The sequence below is a fragment of the Antechinus flavipes genome, chromosome 4, assembly GCF_016432865.1.
Source record: "Antechinus flavipes isolate AdamAnt ecotype Samford, QLD, Australia chromosome 4, AdamAnt_v2, whole genome shotgun sequence".
NCBI lineage: Eukaryota > Metazoa > Chordata > Mammalia > Dasyuromorphia > Dasyuridae > Antechinus > Antechinus flavipes.
The window spans coordinates 443,466,673-443,485,895 of record NC_067401.1 but is presented as its reverse complement, the minus strand read 5'-3'; the positions used below and the strand labels follow the sequence as shown (position 1 = coordinate 443,485,895).

Sequence of the window (19,223 nt, the reverse complement as noted above, 5' to 3'; positions counted from 1 at the left end):
CTGCTAGTTCCTTTAAAACATATGACAACAAATGTAAACCTTAATAAGGTTAAGTAGAAGACCCTCTACAAATAAGGGTGTTAGCAATTCCATCCAAGTAACACAAAGCTACAAGGAGCAGGAACTGGGGGCAGGGGTCTTCCTTTCATCTTTATTCCTCCTCCCCATCTTCCACCTGCCTTTTTCTTTTTCCATATCTCTCTAAGTCCTTAAGCAAAGATGCTTATTTTCTTGTCTGGGTTTGTTTTGTTTAGTTTTTTGAGAGTTTGGGAGAAATAGTATATGAAGGAGTGAAGGAGTATACAAAGCAAGTCTTGTCATTCAAAGCACTAGAGCCTAATTCCCTCCATGATTCTACTGATAACCCCCCAAAGGAAAACCATGCATCCCAGTGGCACTCCTAGCTCCCGATATCGGGAACAGTGGATTGCCTAAATTATCCAATAGGATAAAGTTGTCTTTTGGTTTAAATTCTCAACATATACATATATATGTATTTTATGTTTACAAAGTTTCATCACATGAAACTAAATTACTTAATCATTTATTATTTGAGGTCCAAGGCCCCAATTTGACTGTATTATGAGGAGTTGTTCTTTAAATGCCGTGTCTGCAGAGGTTTTACATGATATTCGTAGATTTTCAGAGCAGGACCCAATTTTAATGAAAGTCCTGTCAACACATCATTCCTTGTCATCAGCAGCAGGGATTTTCCATCGATTTCCTAAAACAGAAAACATAAAATAAAACTAATTTTTATCTCTAGAAGCTCTAGAGAGTCAAAGAAATCTTTCCCTTTCATTTCAAGAGATAAGCACTAAGAATTAGTAGCAAACCAAAATCCCAAATCATTTTATTTCACATGGGAAAAGCTCAAGAAAAATGTTTCTAAATGTTATCTTCCCTTAAAAAAAAAGGCAAGATTTGATTAAACATGACCCACATCTAGTCACAGCTATCAAAATCACAAATACTACATCTTAGTAACTTATGGTAAGGTCTATAGCTCATGACCTTAAGATGGGAAAATCGTACCTCTCTAAATTGAAACTTGACAAAGAAAACTAAATTACTGGTTTCTTCAAATGATTTGAAGGAAACATAAAAAAGATTCATAAGATCAGGTACTTGGATATACAAACTATGTGCTGGTTGATAATAGGTCCAATAAGGGATGGGCACTCCAAGTCACATTTGTATCTGACTTCACTAATAGTCTTGAAAAACCTACCTTGATCTTAACTGGGTTTCTCCCTTTTTTTTTTTTTTTTAAAGTATTCCAATGTCACACTAGACATTAAGAGTTAATGTATATGTTGGATCACCAACCAATCAACTGAAATCAGAGATAATAGGATTTAAAGCTGGTAGGACCTTTGAGACCATTTAGAGTAGATGTAGAGTAGAGTACTCTAAACCCTTTTATTTTCAGATGGGCCTGATAGTCAGACAAGTGGAGTGATTTGTCCAAAGGTCAAAAAGCTGGGGAGCAGCTGAACCTGAACTGTTGACTTGAACCTGAGTCCTTTGCCATTGAATCCAGAATAGTTTTCAAAGAGGAAGCTGCCGGGAAGATCTCTCCACCAGTTGCTGCTACCATATTCCTTTCTCTGTGGTTTGCTGAGATGCCCACAAAGAAAGTTATAAAGGGAGAGGGAGGAATCAAGTTCTCCTCAACCAAAAATTTAACTGTCCATCAAGCACACTGTCACTTCCACTCTGTGATGAATTACACAAGTAAAAGTTAGATAACTACTTTTTAGAGGAACTCTAAGGAAGAATCTAATTCACCTGTGATTTACAACAGCTAGCCCCTAAGATTCTAAAAGCATAAAGCTGAGAACCATAAACTTCTTAAAGATAAGGGCAATGATGGCTTTATTTTTGTCTTTGTACCTCTCTCTGCTGGCCTAACATGGGATCTTAGATTCCTTTTCTTTAATTTGGATCCAAGTGTACAGATTCGCACCAATTTTCACCCCCCAAAAGAGCAGTACCTCTTATTCAAGTTTTAAAGTATTGTCTAGAATTTCCAAATAACAAATGATTTGGTCCAGTAGGTCAAAGGCAGGACCTGAATCCTGATCTTTCTGACTCCATATCTTATCTTTTATTTACTACAATATGCTGTCTCTTATATTTTGTACAAAGAGTCAATTCATAAGGCTTTGTCCGTGAGAGACAGCATATAATACTTGTTTAACCATGGATAAGTTCTGTCTCTTCTCCCAGTGCCCTCAGTCATGAACTCTAAGGGAACTTGAAATCACAGTAGAGTTGCCCATTTGATCAATGAAAAAAAGCTTCTAAACTAAGAAGCAAATCCCCATCTATTTAAAGTCACAGGTCAGAAACAAAATAAAATAAAAATTTCAGTTTCTTCATTTGAGGAAAGGAACACTAACAACTGTACTCCAGAGATTAGGAGGGATGGCCAAAAACTACTAATACTACTAGTCCCTCATTAACATTCTTCTTATTGTCTAATTGAATGGAATCTCAAGGTTGCAAGTCAAAGGACTCATCCAAGCAGCTTCTTGGATGCAGATGGATATATATATAATCCGAGATACAATGTGGCCAGTGATCTAAGTGGTAGCTCTGGAGGGGAAAAGATCTGGATTTGAGTCTTGTCTTTCATGGATAATTAGCCATGTCACTATGGGCAAATCATTGAATTTCTTAGCATCCCAGATAGCATCCTAAAAATTCTATAAATTACAGGTGAGTCTGTTTCAGCTGAGAAAATTTTCATACTGGAAGATTTCCTACATTAATAAAACAGAAAATCACAAGTTTTGGGGAGAGAGGAGAAGATTCAAAAAGGAAAACATTCCTTGCCCTCAATGGGATTCCATTTAAAGGAAATGAAAAGTGGGCTCCTATCTCCATCTGTACCTCTCTCTTTGTCTCTGTCTCTGTCTTAGGCTGTCTGTCTCTCTTATCTCTCCCCTCCCACAAACACACAAAGACAGATCCTGAGAATAATGGTGTTGGGTCTAATGTCACCCACGTTTTATCTCTTATCAACAACACTGCATGGATAGAGCAGTTAAGAGACCTGGATTGGAACCCCTAACTAATAAGAAAGAGCAAAATGTCCAGTGGTCCCAGAGCGCATTTTCCTCTTCTCATCTCTAGAAACATTTTCACAAATAAAGCAAATTGCTTCTCGTGTCCCTCTACACCATGAGTGGGCTCATTTAGGACATGGAGATCAACGCCTACAAGGAGGTGACCTACAGCTGGATATAAGATTGGAGGACAGTAAACACTGTCTCCTGTCTCCAAAAAAAATAATTCTTTCTCCCGAGATGACACAGAGAAGAGATCCATTACCTAAACTTCTCATCTACTTGAGGGAATATGAATAAATGTGTTCAGATCCTAACGAAGTTATTTGAATCCCTCCTGGGAAGAGTACCAAGGAATTGAGGATAACATCATCATCATCAACTTGGCTACAGCCCATAACACTCTAAATGTCCAAGTTCCATGTTCTTGGCAATAAAAACAAAGCAAAATCCCCATGAGTTCAGCCTCACGCCTTTACTGGACTTCACTACTGAACAAAACCATGTGATTCAACCATCCATCCCTCAATATCATCAGAAAGGCCAGTTAAAAGGACAAAGAACAGAGACTTTTAACTAGCCATGTTAGCTGCCAGTCAATTGATTCTTTTCTCCCCTTCTCCTTGGACAACTAACCTGGGGGTTTAAAGATCACACAGAATGGATAAATACTCTTGTGGGCTCCCAACGTGTTTCTGTCACCCAGGAGGCAGATGCAGGTCTGAAGGCTTTGTGAACAACCACGAACTCCTCAAGATTTGCTTTCTGGGGACAGGTGACATATAATCATTTTCTGTAGTGCTGCTATCCATTTGCTCTTGTCGGGGAGATTTTAAACAAATAGACCGACCTCCAGGCTCACCAGCTTTGCTTTTAGTCACTTGCTGAGGGGGACACTGGACGCTCTGTACAAGATTAAGACCAATGACTCTATCTCCTCCCTACCCTGCAAAAGCAGGAGACCTCCACCAGGGCCCAGAAAGGGAAATCTTTTCATCTCCATTGGCTTTAACTTCTTCCACAACTCAGCACTTCTGTCAAAAGCAGAGAATGTCTGTGAAAGGCGCTGGAATCTGGCTTCCACTTCAGACAAAATGGAAAATCGTATTTCATGCTCCAATTTTGTTTTCTCTGTGCTCAGCAGACACATTGCTGTTCACCTTGAACCAGGATTTGTAAAAGAAAGGACCAGATGGAATTTGCAATTAAAAACAAACAAATAAATTATGGGTTCAGGGAACAAGATGAAACTTCTGACTGACAACTTGGATTTGGGGTGAGAGGCAGAAGTCAGCAGGTCTCTCTTGACACTTGTGCTCTCTGCCCTCTGCCCTCTCTCTTCCCAGGACACAGTCCACTGCTGACTTCTCCAGAAGTAGCCTGAGCATTTTTCACAGTCAAGTCTCTGCAAACCTCCTGAGATTAAAATACAAACTTTAAATTCAAGGCTTTGCAAACCTCCTGAGTTTAAAATACAAACTTTAAATTCAAGGCACTGCAAATTTCCTGAGTTTAAAATACAAACTTTAAATTTAAGGCTCTGCAAACCTCCTCCTGAGGTTAAAATACAAACTTTAAATTTCTGTAGTAAAACCATATGGGTTGTAAGGTTGCAGGAGGCGGGGGATGAGGGGGGAGCCACCCCCTCTCAGAGTGGACAGTTTACAAAGCAGGACCTAGTACAACTGAGTCCAAACCAGAGATACATCTGACACCAGAAGGCTTTGTGGGGTTACTAAAACAACATTAGCCTAAGCCAGGTTTTAAGGTCCACTTTGGAACAATTAATTTAATCTCTCCATCTTCAGCATCCTAATCTGTAAATTGGGAACAAGAATAGTCTAAGGGGGTAGAGGGGGAGTCCAGAGGAAATCACTATGGAAATAATCCTTTTCAAACCTTAACACAGTGACAAACACTCTCATCATTATGTGCCTACGTGATGGAGTGGTATCCTGTAAAGGGGAATATTGAGTTAGAAGATCTTAATTCTTCCCTCTTGCCTTTTCTCCTTTGAAAAATGAGGGAGTGAGACAAGGGGAGGCTTAAAGTACTTCCCTAATATACTATAATTCCATTTACTTATGTGTTGCTTAAAGCATGTGCCAGAGAAAACTAAAAGCTTCACGCAGTAGGGTCCCATTTTTACTTTTAATTTGAAGGTGAATCTTGCTGACTTAAGGAAGGCTTGATACTCCAGCATCATTGTATCTCTCAAGAAAATATTGACCAAATGGGGGCTCCTGCTAAGAAAAAAGCAGCATGAAGTTTACAAGTTATCATTGACCATTATTGCCAATGACATCAAGAAAGGTGAGAAGCCTTTTATACAGATGTGTAAACACATACACGTGCACAAATATATTTACAAAGATACAACACACATACATAATATAAATATTTTCTATTTTTATAGAAACATATATTTTATATAGACACAAACATAATTAGATTTTAGCAAACAAAAAACCGAAACATTGAAAAGAACTTCCTAATGATTCCTTCCTGCTACTTATATTCATCTCTATTGGTCAACATACTGCCATTACAAATCAATACCCAATTGCAAATTTCTTTACATATATTATTTCATTTGAGAAAGGTACTATGCATATCATTATCCCTATTTTACAGAGGAGGAACCTGAACCTGAGAAGTAATTTCAACGCTGTGACAGACCTATCAAGTGACCAGAGAGGGGATACGAACTCAGTGCTTCCTGACTGCAGGTCCCATGCGCAATCTCCCACACCAAATAGCTTCTCGACAATATGGCAGCAGCTCCCAGTATGTAACTTACCAGTCTCCAGAATTCTGTCCTGTGTATCAGTCTCATCTGATCTTCCCAAGAGCACTGTGACATGGGCAGGGAAGATCTCATTGTACAGATGAAGAGATTGGGGTCCTTAGCCAAATTCACAATCTAATAATAATTGGTGGATCCAGGCCTGGTACAAAGCTTTTCTACCTCCTAAGCCAATGTTCTTTCCACTGAATACCATGTTGGTTCACATGCAAAGGAGAATTAATCACACCCATACCGCAAATGCAAATGCCAAAAATATAGACATTTTAAATTGACAATTTAAAAATTTAAAAATTTTAAAAAAATGGGAAAACGCCATATTAGAGTCCTACTAAGTGTTTCTTTTAGAGAAACAACATGGAGAGGCAGAGGATATCCTAGATTTAGAGGCAGAAGGCCTGGCTTTGAATCTCCAGCTGCGCATCTGTGTGGCTTTGACCGGAGTCAGGTAATCTCATCATCTGTAAAATGAAGAGGTAGGGACTAGATATCCCAAGCTCCCTCCTAGGAACCTAAATCGTAAAGAACATGGGAGCTTTTGACCTGTTTTTTTATATTCATACACCTATATATGTACTTATATATGGATAACTATATATGATATCTATATTTATAGATATCGATATAAATATATTATATAATATATAGAGATATCTATATGTATCTATCTGTATCTGTTATCATACATACTCATATATATGATATCATACATATCTTATGTATGAATTAACAAGTTAGCAGGGACCTAAGAAACAAATAACTGGTTATTTTCATGATTCCTATCAATCATAGAACCATAGAATAAGATCAAGAAAAGGAATCTCCAAGACTGTGAAGGTCAAATTTTTCATTTTAAAGATCAAGAAACTGAGGGCTAATAGCATCGAATGACTTGTTTAAAGCTACTGAAGAGTAAGCAGAAGAGCTGGGATTTGAACCTGGCTCCTCCGTAGCCTTTCCACTATAAGTTGCTGCCTCCATTGCTAAAGCAGTTCTGAAACAGTATTTTAATCATAATACATTTGGTAACTTTGTCCTCCCAACTGCGTGGTTGTTGCAGAAAATGAAAATTGCTTAATAAAAAGCAATACCACGCAGCATAATATATATTAATCACATTTAGCAAATGCTTAAGGCTCTAATAAGTGTGTTACTTAATTTTTTTCATTTTTATTCTTTTTACAGAGGCCCAGGAGGCCCCTACCAGCCTTCCATGGACCAGTTTGCCGTGGGCCGCTAGCCTGCAACAGGTGGTCTCGGGCCTTACCAGGTGCAGCCGGGGAGTCTAATGGATCATCCTCTCTTCTTCTACTTCGATCCTCTCTCTCCCATTTTCAAAAATTTTCTTTGTAACGATTCTCCTGCCATTCACTATCTGACTGCAGGTGGTGACGAGTCTGAAGTTCCCCATGCTATTATTCACAAACGGGATGAAGGACCAAGCCGAGCCAGCACTTCTGCCCGAGCTCAGGGTGACAAAAGTGGAGAACCCCGTGCCCAGGATGGGGGCCACGTCGAAGAGGGAGGTGTGATACCGCCCCCTGGCCCGGGCTCGGCGCCGGCCCCCTGCGCTGCTCACGCGGTTGGGCGATAAGAAATCCCCTGAAAAATTTTCCCCTGAATAATCCTCCTCAAAAATGTCCTGAAAGACACTGTGTGGCCTCTGGAACATCAGATCTTCCTCGAAGCGACCCGACTCTCTGCTGGTATCGCCATTCTCTTCCCTCCTGATAAAGCTCCCTCGGGCACTGTCGTAGTCATCACGTTTCCTGGCGTCGGACAAGACCTCGTAGGCCTCGGCCACCTGCTTGAATTTCTTCTCTGCGGCTTCCCGGTTCTCGGGGTTCTTGTCGGGATGAACCTGCAAAGCCAGCTGGTGGTAAGCCTTCTTAATGTCGGCCGACGAGGCATCCCGAGGCACCCCTAGAACTTTATAATAATTCACCATGCTTTGTCGCCGGACTCAGGAACAACATGAAGTCATCTGCTCGACTGAACAGCCAGTTGCCTGAGGAGTCCCCACACCCTGTGAAGGATGGTGGGCAGCTTGCTAGTCTAACCAACCACGAGACCCTCCCCCCCTCCCCTTCCTACCACATCGTGTCCTGGGCAGAAATCTTCTGGGGGGAGAAGCCCCACTTTGTGGAACTTTGGAATGCCCAGGCCCCTGCCCTCAACACCTCATGGCCAGGGATGGAGGGAGGATTGTGAGCTCAGAATTCTCAGCCAACGCCTCGGGGCCCTGGGCTCTGACTTGAGATCCGATTGGTGGAACTGGTGGGCTCATGGCACAGAGAGAAGGCCCGAGGCTTCCGAGGGCCCGAGAGCGCCGCAGGGCCCGGCCAGCGGTCCGTTCGCTTTGGCTCAGAAAGGAAGTGACCGCTGCACCCGCCGAAGCAACCGTCAGGAATAGCAGGTGCTGCCCCGGCCCCAGGCCCCAGGCCAGGTCAGCTCATTGTGAGGGCCGGACCTTCAGTGACCTAATGCAGACACCTGCCTGTGTTACCTAACACACGTTGCTAGCAGTTGGGAGAAGAGGGGGCAGTTAGGGGACCAAGAGCCAGCGGCCACAGCTCCTTTCTGGGGGAAGGGCAAGGGCCATCCCTGTTTCATTCGCAACCTTGGTTTATGGGTAGTTATCACAGGACAGGAACCAAAGGCTTATAGACTTAAAACTGGAAGAGCCTTTTAGGTCATTTATTGGGCTTGTGGGGCTTACCTCTATGTTGGGGTTAGAGTCAAGGCAAAAGGCAAAAACAGAATCAGTCCCTGTGCTAAAGCTCACATTCTATCAGCACATCCTTATAAAACACAGGCTACTTATAGAGGGGGACGGTAATTTGGGGAGCACTAACAACTGGGTGGTGGGAAGGCGAAGGCCTGAGCTGAGCCTTCTGAAATGCCATGTTGTGCTCCTCGACCCCAACTCTTGTACACCTACTAAGGTCTCCCAAATTGTAGATGGGTGATGAACATTTGATGGGTCACTCTTGGATGAACTGGCTTCCTTTTTGTTGTTGTTGTTTTTTCAAAATGGTGACCTTTACAAATCACCTTTGGACCCCCAAGTATCATATGTACTTATCCATCATCAATTAAAACAGTTGGAAAATTATGCATTAAGTCTTAATGTCCAACTGGATCCAGAAAGATCATTTTTAAAAATATGCCTTGAACCTGAAAGGTCAGTGAATCACAAATGTAGCCATCTGTATTCTTCTGAGCAGAATAGCAAATGTGAAAACCCAAATTATTAATCATTATGACTATAGTAGCTAGCATTTATATTTTGCTTTAAGGTTTGCAAATTACATTACAAAATATCTCATCTGTTCCTCACAACAACGCTGGCAGGTGGCACCCATTTTACAGATGAGAAAACTGAGGTGGGCAACAGCTCAGTGACTTGATCAGGGTCACACCGCTGGTAAATGTCTGAGGCCAAATTGGAAATCCAGATTTTTCTGATTTCAAGCCCAATATTTCACAATTATGTAATCATTTCTTGGTGCCTGTTTTCTCATTTCTGAAATGGGGATAATAATACCAGTAGAATTTATCCAATCCCCAGCCCAGCCCTGGGCCAGGGGAAGGATCAAATGAGAGAACAGGTGGAGAGTCCTTTACAAATTTTAAAGCATTACATTATTGTTGACATCATGAGGAAGAGGGCCAAGTTTTAGCTGCTCGATCATGGAGAGCCGAAGTAGGGACGGTGGATGGAAGCCACAATGGAATGGGCTGCCTGGGGAGCTGGCCCAGTCCCCCTCGGTGGGGGTCTTTGAGCATTGGCCAAGTGACCTGTTGGGGATGTTGTGGGAAGGATTGCTGCTTAGCATTATTATTATCATTATTATTATTATGGAGTATTAGAAAATACTCCAAGGCACTTCCCAATGCTGAATTCTGTGGGTAACGTGTTGATCAATCAGCACAAAACCATCTGTGGAAAACAACTCCAAGGGAATGCATTAATGACATGTCAGTGGTCAGAGGGAAACCACATTTTCCCCTCAAGAGGTCTTTTTTGCAGAAGGCTCTGAAATCATTTCCCAGGAAATCCCTGCTGCAGAAGACTCTGCTGTATAGAGAATAGGGAACTTACTGAAGGTCCGGACACCAGTCCCCACAGTCCAGGATTGCCCCTGGCCTCCAAGCGAACCGCACTTAATGGCCTGACATTCTCAGAGGGAAAAGGCAATAACAAAATCTGTTTTCCACCACATCACCTTGGCCAATAACAGGTCCAGGAGAGGAAGAAAGACAGGCTTTGAAAATTGACAATGGTCTAGTCAGGGACAATGGTCAGAGGAACAAGGCAGTGAACTCCTGCCCTGAAAAAAGAGCCCCCAGTGGCCTGAGTCAGTTCTAGGTCCTATACCATCAAGACTGCCTTTCCACCAAAGTGGCAAGGCAGAGCTCAAGGGAAGATGGAGGGATTTGCTTTGGGGAGCAGGGGTCCCTCAGCCGGCTGTGCCCCTGGATGAGAAACCTCTTGGCGTATGAACTCCAAGGGGAGGACCATTGGAAATGTCCTGGAACTCCTCATTAACCAAAATAGAAGGGCCTCTCTTAAGTTGAAGGGACAATCAGATCGCCCAAAATTCAGGTTCACTGCCATTAAGAAAAACATGGTAGCTTGTTTGTCTTGTCTCTTCAAGGGAGACAACAAATATCGGTCAGCTCCAACAACACTAGTCTGTTGTTTCTTAATCAGATGATGAGAATTTAGAAATTATAAGGAGGTTCTGAGTATGTCTGGAGGATTCCTTAAGGCAGACTCAGCTCGTCCCTCCCCTGCCTTTTTTTTTTTTTTTTTTTTTTTGATGAGAATAGGAATCCATCTGGCTCTTGGGCTACGCTCACCTAACTCCAGTCCCCTGGGATTCTATTTCTCAAGTTCTAAGGTTAGCTGGATCAACACAGCAACAAGAAATTATCTTTCTCCCTTGCAGCATTTCTGAATGAAAAAGTTTTAGCAAAGAACATTTCCAATTCATCTCCCAATTTTCCCGTGCCAAACAAGTGAGGTCAGCCTTGGCAAGGTCTCTTTTCAAAAGACATCTCTGAGCTGCGCTGTTTTCACTTCTGAAGCGCTTGATGGGATTCTTGAAGGGCTGAATGTGTCAAAAAGATTATTTACCCCCATCTTTCAATCTGGGCTGCGGCCATCTCAATTCAGAAAGCAAAATGGCTTCTGGACAACTGGAACTCCAAGCCCATAGACATTTCTGCCAACTCTTTTTGGCTATTTAAACTATCATTAAAATTTCTATTTTAGAAGGGAATTATTCAATTCTGTTAATCCAAATGGACACCATACCTATAAAAACAAAGAGACGGACAGACTCCTGCCCTTCAGACACCTTTCCATGTGTTTTTTCTAAAGCTAAGATTTTTTTGGAGTTACCAATTAAACAGAGGCAAAAAGACAAGGATGAGGTTTGAAGGAAGCCATGACGACTAGTAAGCAAGCTCTGAGCAGTTCCAAATGTTACTCACATTGTGACACTGGACAAGTCACTTCAAGTCATGAGACTGAAGTTCCCTCACCTTTGAAGTGAAAAGGGTCAGATAAGTCGGTGAGGTTTCTTTCAGCTCTGAATCTGCAATTCTCTCTGGGTACTGAAATGGGGTACCAGATGGAACCCTTTGGAATCTTGCCTGGAGCCTCAGTTTCCTCATCTGTAAAATTGGGATGATAATCCTTGCACAGACAGTGTCAGAGGACTTGTTAAAAGAAGCTCTTTGGAAATGGGAGTCCTTGCTCTTAAACCAAATGAGAATCCCTACCTCACTTACACATGTCCCTCTTTGAAATGGAGCCAAACAACCAACAGCTGAAGATAACCAGATGCTCAATGAGGAATGAAGTCTGGAAGAGGAGGATGAATTCCTTTACTCATCGCCATCCCGTAGCCCAGAAGGATTCATTTTCTTTTAATAAATGTGGGGAGACCCTTCACCAAAATCCCCACCCTCCGCTTCCCTGCCAGACATCTGTGATGTATTCTCCAAGGCTGTGGTTGCTCAGGGGCTCCTATGGCCCACGCAGGAATGGGATCTATGTGTGAGGCTCCACAGTTATCACTGATCCTCACAACCAGCCCGGAAGGTATGTGCTGTAGCATCCTAACTTCAGAGATGAAGACACAGTCCCCCAGAGATGAAGCGACTTGTCCCCATCACACACACAGCCTCTGGGCCCAGTGCTCTCTCTGCTGTGCTACCTAACTGCCAACAAACCATCCAGCCGGGAAAGGTTGGATTTATTCTTATTTTGCTTTTTTAAACACGTCTGGATTGAGGTTATGGTCACCTCCCAATCAACAAATCAACCCACAAGTCTTTATTAAGGATCTTCTACTTTCCAGGAAAGGTGCTGCTGGAGGCAAAGACTAAAACTTCCAACTTTCAGGGAACTCTTGTTTTTAAAAAGTGATTATCAATAATAGGAAGGAGCTGGTTCTCAGAATGCACATATATTTGTCTTATGTCTTGGGGCTCTTCTCATGAAGTGAACAAGAATATCTTAAGTGATTAGTATGCTTTCAGATTGGCTAAGAGGACAGGAAAAGATAATGATAAATGTTGGAGGGATGTGGGAAAACTGGGACACTGATGCATTGTTGGTGGAACTGTGAATGGATCCAACTATTCTGGAGAGCAATCTGGAACTGTGCCCAAAAGGCAATAAACCTGTGCATACTCTTTGATCCAACAGTGACACAACTGGGTCTGTAACCTAAAGAAATCATAAAAGAGGGAAAAGGACCGCCCCCCCCAATGTGGAAAAATGTTTGTAGCAGCCCTTTGCGATGGCAAAGAATCGGAAAATGGGAAGATGCCCATCAATTGGAGAATGGCTGAATAAGTTGTGGTATATGAAGGTAATGGAATATTATTGTTCTATGAAAAATGATAAACTAGTTGATTTTAGGTCTGGAAAGAATGACATGAACTGATGCTGAGTGAAACTAGCAGAACCAGGAATACATTGTATACAATAACATATAGAATGTGTGAGGATCAACTATGATATGTTAATTCTTCTCAATAGTTCAGTGATCCAAAGCAATCCCAATAGACCTTGGATAGAAAATGTTATCTGCAACCAGAGAAAGAACTAAGGAGACTGAATATAAATCAACAATGCTATGTTCACTTCTTTTTAATGTTTTTTTTTTTTCTCTCTCCAATGGTTTTCCTTGATTTCCAGTCCTCAGGAACAGTGCAGAAGACACACAAAAGAATAATTGTTTACTTGCCCTTCCTTTTATTCACTTTTCCACTTTGTCAAATGGGGAGTAATTTCTGCTTGTATAAGTACAGAGTGCCAATCAATAATTTTCTTCATACAAATTTTAATCTAATTTTCAACCAACAATATCTATTTTGTCATGCTCACTCCTCCCTCACTGCAAAAGAAAAACATACAAAAATCTTGTCTCAAATACTCCTAATCAAGCCAAACAAGGTCCCACAGTGGTTGAGTCCAAAAATTCAACAGCTATTTTCTCAAATGATTTTTACCTGTTCTTGAAAAGCAATGGCTTGTTCTGCAAATCCGACTGTACGGAAATAATTGACAACATCTATTACGGCCCAGTCCACAGGGTCCAGTGGTCTCCCATTCTCTATGGCACTGCAAAATGCAAATTCAGAAAGACAGAAGATCAGCACGGCTGGGCACAGGACATGTCCAAAGCACCACTTGGGCCCCGATTTGCAAGTCCCTGAGTTCTACAAAGCCTCCCTTGTGGCTGAGGGCTCATGTGGCCATTTTTATGTACTACTTCCTTTTTTCCACAGGAACAGTTTACTTTTGGGGTATCTTCTTGCTTAACTAGCTACCTTTCTTTCTCTGCCCTCACACCCTCCAATACCTAGTTAAGTAGTTAAGACTATCTTAATTTAGGTCTATTTTCTTATCCTTAAACATTATTTCTGCTGGTCTTCCTCTGTTATTTTGGAATGAAACTCATCTCAAACTGTAGAGATAGGGTCAAGATCAGCAGCACTGCACCCTTCCCCCCACTCCAGCCATCCAGGAATGTCTCTCCATTATTGCGTCTGAGGTAAAAAGATGCACACTTTTTCTACAAATCCCATGTAATCATTATCAAGATCCCAGGGGCCTGCCTAGTGTCCTCCCCACCCAGAACCTTTGGCCCACAGACTAGGACCAGGGCCTCCAGAATCTAGATATGGGGAGCTAGGCGGGACTTCAAGGAATATCTAGTTCAATCTATAGAAATAAAATGAAATCCTTCGCCATTCCAGGAGAATTAATCCACCCTTCTTTGGGGCCTGGTGGGGAACAGAGTTGCTGTGATTAGTGAGTAAAAATTCACAATCTAGTAAATCTCTGGGGTCCCATACAATGTTGTATCCCAATAGCCCTGTAGCAGGACACCAGGCCCACTCAGCCATCGCCACCCTTCATGCTTCTTTCCACCTCTTACTCTCGGAACAATATCAAATCGGTACAACTACTAGGACAGAAACGACAGCCAACTGCTTTCTAATCCCATTCGCTCTGAGACCTTCCAGACCAAAACCCCCTTCCTGGCCACCATTCCCCTCTACATGGTATTTCCTCCTTTTCTGTACCCAGCTTCGGGCAGCACAGAGGACAGAGCATGGAATTTGGAGTCAAGAACATTGACTCGTCCGTGTGACATTGGACAGACCTATCTGTATCTCAGGTTCCTCATCTGTAAAATAGAGATAATAATGCCTTACCTCTCAGAACCTTACAGCCTTGATCTAATGATCCTCCTAAATCCTAATGAGTTCACATCTATGCAATACTCTTTGCAAACCCTAAAATGCTTTATGAATGATAGCTACAATTATTATTTAAAAATTCTTGCTGACCCCATCCTCCATTAGAAACTATGTTCTTTGAGGGCAGGAACTTTTCTATGTTTATCTGCAAAGGCCAGCATGGAGCTTGGGACACCTACCAGATTTATAAATGTCCTCCTGATTAACTGACTTGATAAACTTGCCCCAACCCTCCTATCTTTGAGGCTCTTTGAGGATCTACTGTTTTGATCAATTGATCAGTCATTGCTCTGTCATTGTGCTAAACTCTGGGGATATCAAAAGAGGCAAGAAATAATCCCTCTTTTCTAGATGCTCAAATGTCCATTTCTCGGGTCTCTGGGACCAGTGTTTTCACCACAGCAGCAAGCTGCTTCCCCACACACCTAAAAATTTCTCTATACCCTCTTATCTTCTATTCCTTTATTTGAGGGGAAGAGTTCTTAATTAAGACTCAACCTGTGACCTGTGCATTGTTTACCTTGAAAGAATATAATCTCCCAAGGGCAAAGATTTCATAATTTTTGTCTCTGAATTCCCAGCATCTATCATAGGCCTGACACATAGGAGGCCCTTAAAAATATTTGTTGATTAATTCAGTCCCCTTTCCTCCTAGATCTTGCTCCATCATTGATCCACTTTCCCTCTTATATCTTTAATCTCTTCTCTACTCTCTCCTCCCCTTCTGCTTAGCTCCTCTATTAAAAAATTTTTTTTCCTCAAGCTTTCTAACCCCTTAAGCTATTGTCCCTCCTCTCTCCTACTTTTTAATGCCAAATTTCTAAAAAGAAAGTTCTGTTAGTTCTTTCTCCTTCCTTACCACCCACTATAACTCATCAATCCCTTGTAAACTGGCTCTCTTACAGACCATGCTATTCAAACTATTTTCTCCAAGGTCAAAAAAAGGCCTCCTTGTTGCCAAATCATATAGTTAGCATTTCTAAAACTCTTTCCAAAAATCATCTCTTTTGAGACTCACAACTCTGAAAGGTAGATACTATTAGCATCCTCATTATTATCCCCAGATGAGGAAACTGAGGCACACATTCAATAAGGAGACACAGAGCTGTGTAAATGTCACATAATTTAAAAAATTTAATTAAAAAAATTAAAAAGCTGGATTTGCACTCAGTTCTGCCTGATTCACAAATTTAATTTTAAAATATTTAATTTAAAAAATATTTTCATTGACATCTGTCAAGCTTCTTATGTCTTTAAAACATGATACACTTAGGCAAACCAGAATGGCCAACATCCTGCTTTCTCTATGCAAGCTTCACATGGGGAGAAGGAAAAAACTCAACCCAGGGGGGATGTCCAATAGAGAACAGAGAAACGAGTGCTTCACCATCCCTTTCAGCCCTCCTTAGTGCGCTGGGAAAGCATTTCAAAGCTCAGGAGGGAGATTCAACAGCCTAATTTTTCCTGAAGCAAAAGCTTGCACATGGAAAGCAGTCATGGAAGTTTTGATTGGGTTCCTACGAGGAAGAACCTGGAAAGGACAAAGTTTCTAGGTGAGAAAAAGAGGCTTGCCAGAACTAGGGTATAAAACTTATTTAGGAACTAGGGTCACAGATTTAGAGCTGGGGACCTTAAAGGCCACTGAGTCTGATCTTTCTACAAATGAGGAAACTGAGGCACAGAGAGGGTCCATGACTTAGTTACATTGCTAGCATCAAAAGGAGTATATTAAACTTAAATAAAAAAACAAAATTTTTTTTAATTTACATATACAACCAACAGCAAATGGTATGTATGGTATAGTGGAAATGCCGATGGTCTTAGAATTGGAAGTTTTAGGGATTGTATTTCTCGCTCTCCCATTAATCAGCCATGTGCCTGAGATCAGATTATTTATCCTGTCTGGGGCTCCTTTCTTCATAAGAATATAGGCTTTGGACTATGTAACCAGAACAAAGACAATCACAGAAAAGTTCCTTCTTGCTTTAAAATTTAAAAATTAAAACAAATATAAATTAAAATATTACAAATCTATGACTAGCTGACCTCTGAAGTCTTATCTGGGTTTACAATTCTGTAATTGCTTGAAATTTTAATTCTGCATTGCTTCTGTACAATGTCCAATCTGGTATATGTTCAGAGAAAGTAAATTATCTTTATGCTTGGTTTTTCTAATTACTTAAATGAGCAGCTGGCCTACTCTCTGGACAGTAATTTCATGTTTTAGTTTTTTCCCTAGTTTTCCTCTTTTCCATTATTTCATCTGAACAAATAATAAAGAATTGACTTATCTATGTGTACATCTTTGAAAAAAGGTATTATCTTTCTGTCTCAATGATCCAGCCTAGTACAAGAAATCTTATTAAGAACCTACTAGAATTGTGACATATGATTGTGATGGAGTACTATTGTGCTTTAGGAATGACCAGGGAAATGACTTCAGAAAAAATTGTCAATACCTATATGAACTGATGCAGAATGAAGTGAGAAGAACCAGGAGTTCATGGTGCACAGTCATAGCAATTTTGTGATGATGATCAACTGTGAAAGACTTGGCTGTTCTGATCAATGCAATGATCCAAGGCACTTCCAAAGGACTCATGATGAAAGAATGTTATCTGCCTCCAGAGAAAGAACCAACAAACTTTGAGTGGAAATGGAAATATAATTATCTTCTTTTTTCTTGGGTTTATATATGTGTGTGATATGGCTAATATAGAAATATAATTTGCATGATTCCATATGTATAATTGCTATCATCATATTTGCCATCTCAGTGGGTAGGAAAGGGGATGGGATAGAGAGAATTTGGAGAATTTTTTAATATTAAAAATACAAAATACAAGGTTTTTTTTTTGCTTTGTTTTGTTCTATTTTTTGGTAAAGAACCTAGTAGATATCAAGCCCCTAAATTCTGGGAATACAGTCAAAAATGATAGTCCCTGCACTCAAGGAGCTTATTTGTCATTTGGGAATATAAAATATAAACAGATAATATAAACAAATAATTATCCTCATTGCTCTCTCTGAAATGGATAAAGGAAGGCATTCTTGATTCTTAATCTCCTGGGGTGTAAAGAGTAGAATGTTTCCTAAGTGTCCACAGTGGGCAGAGCACCAGGTAAATGGAGCCTATGTCAAATTACCTGGCAACAGGTTTCAGAAAACAAAATTTTATCTTGGCTATTTGTTGGTGAGTGGCAATGTATGTGTAATGCTTTCTGGAAGAGGGGAGGAAGAAAAAGGTGGCAGGGAGAAATGTAGGCAATATTAAAAAAAAGATATCAATAAATGTTTTTAGAGTGTCAATGACTCTGGGATATTTTCTTACATACAGTGATCAAAAGATTATAGACTGAAAGTTGGAAGAGACTTTAAATGTCATGTGGTCTAATTTCTACCTTATCGATGAAGAAAGTGAATTTCGATAAGGGAAAAATTTTCCACTTACATAAAGGGAATACTAAGATTTAATTTCCAGCATATTATAGTGCTTCAATGGAATGTACCCAGAGGAAACAAGGTTTTATTTATCTATTTTAAAACTTAGCTGTTTTTCAAATGATCAAAAATTTATTTTCTCCCCTTCTTCCTCAATCTTGTCTTCCTTTCTTCACCATTGGAAAAAGAAAAAAAGGAAAACCCACGTAACAAATACACATAGTCAGACAAAACAAATTCTGTTTTGGCCATATTTAAAACAATTTGTGAGACCCAGAGTTTTAGAAACAATCTTAAAATATGCATTGATCTCCCCGAGCTTAATCCTGATAGCCTGCCAACGATTAATGCCCAAATTAATCAGTACCAAGTGATGTCAATAAGTGTTTATTAAGTGCTTACAACATGTCAGGCCCAGTGCTAGTCCCTGGGGAACACAAAGCAGCTGCCCTCAAAGAGTTCACACTCTAATGGGGGAGACAACATGCAAAGGACTATGTGTGTACAATATATAAAGGATAAATGGGAGATAAATCCAGATAGCAAACAAAAGCATTTAGGGGGAAATGGAAAGGTTTCCTGAGGGAATTCCAAGTTTTTAGCTGGGATTTGAAGCGAGGAAAGTCAAAAGGCAGAGAAGTGGATAGAGAACATTTCAGGAAAAGGGGGACAGCCTGGGGAAAAGCTTGAGGGAGGTGGTTTGGTGATGGAGTCACCTGTTGTCTCACCTGTCACTGAATCTTACCACTGTGGAGGAGAATAAGGTGTAAGAAGATTAGACAGGTAGAAAGGGACTATGTAAAAAACTCACTGGAAGTAATGGAGCCACTGAAGGTGACTGAAAAGGGAAGTAACTTCGAGATGGAGGTGGGGGAACTAACAAGAAAAAATAAAGGGTAAGGGGCTAACCCAACCGTTGGTGTTTGCACACCAGGCTAGCCTCTGAGGTAGTTTGAGCTATAGTCTTAAGCAATCAAATCTACAAAGGACTTTCCAGGAGAGGAAGAAAGAAAAAGCCGGCAAGTCAAGACCTGGTATTTGGAGAGAGCGGGCCAAGCTTAACTGCCCTGATACAGCTTGCACTTTGTCAATAAAATAACCCGACCTGAGTT

At 40.9% G+C, this 19,223-nt stretch overlaps 2 protein-coding genes across 2 annotated transcripts in view; both read right to left on the bottom strand.

Annotated features, from left to right (window-relative positions):
• Positions 1-528: 528 nt before the first annotated feature.
• Positions 529-19,223, bottom strand: part of SAMD13 (sterile alpha motif domain containing 13) — a 41,351-nt gene continuing 22,656 nt past the window's right edge. The window contains exons 3-4 of the mRNA XM_051996836.1: positions 13,414-13,525; positions 529-724 (exon numbers count right to left, since the gene is read on the bottom strand). Of these exons, the coding sequence (XP_051852796.1) occupies positions 581-724; positions 13,414-13,525 (256 nt within the window). The 3' untranslated portion in view covers positions 529-580. The remainder of the gene's footprint in view (positions 725-13,413; positions 13,526-19,223) is intronic.
• LOC127563017 (dnaJ homolog subfamily B member 6-like) lies at positions 626-8,337 on the bottom strand. The gene is made up of 2 exons (XM_051999187.1): positions 7,148-8,337; positions 626-724 (listed from the first exon to the last, which is right to left on the bottom strand). Exon 1 carries the CDS (start codon positions 7,826-7,828, stop codon positions 7,166-7,168), a length of 663 nt encoding a protein of 220 aa, XP_051855147.1. The 5' UTR covers positions 7,829-8,337; the 3' UTR covers positions 626-724; positions 7,148-7,165.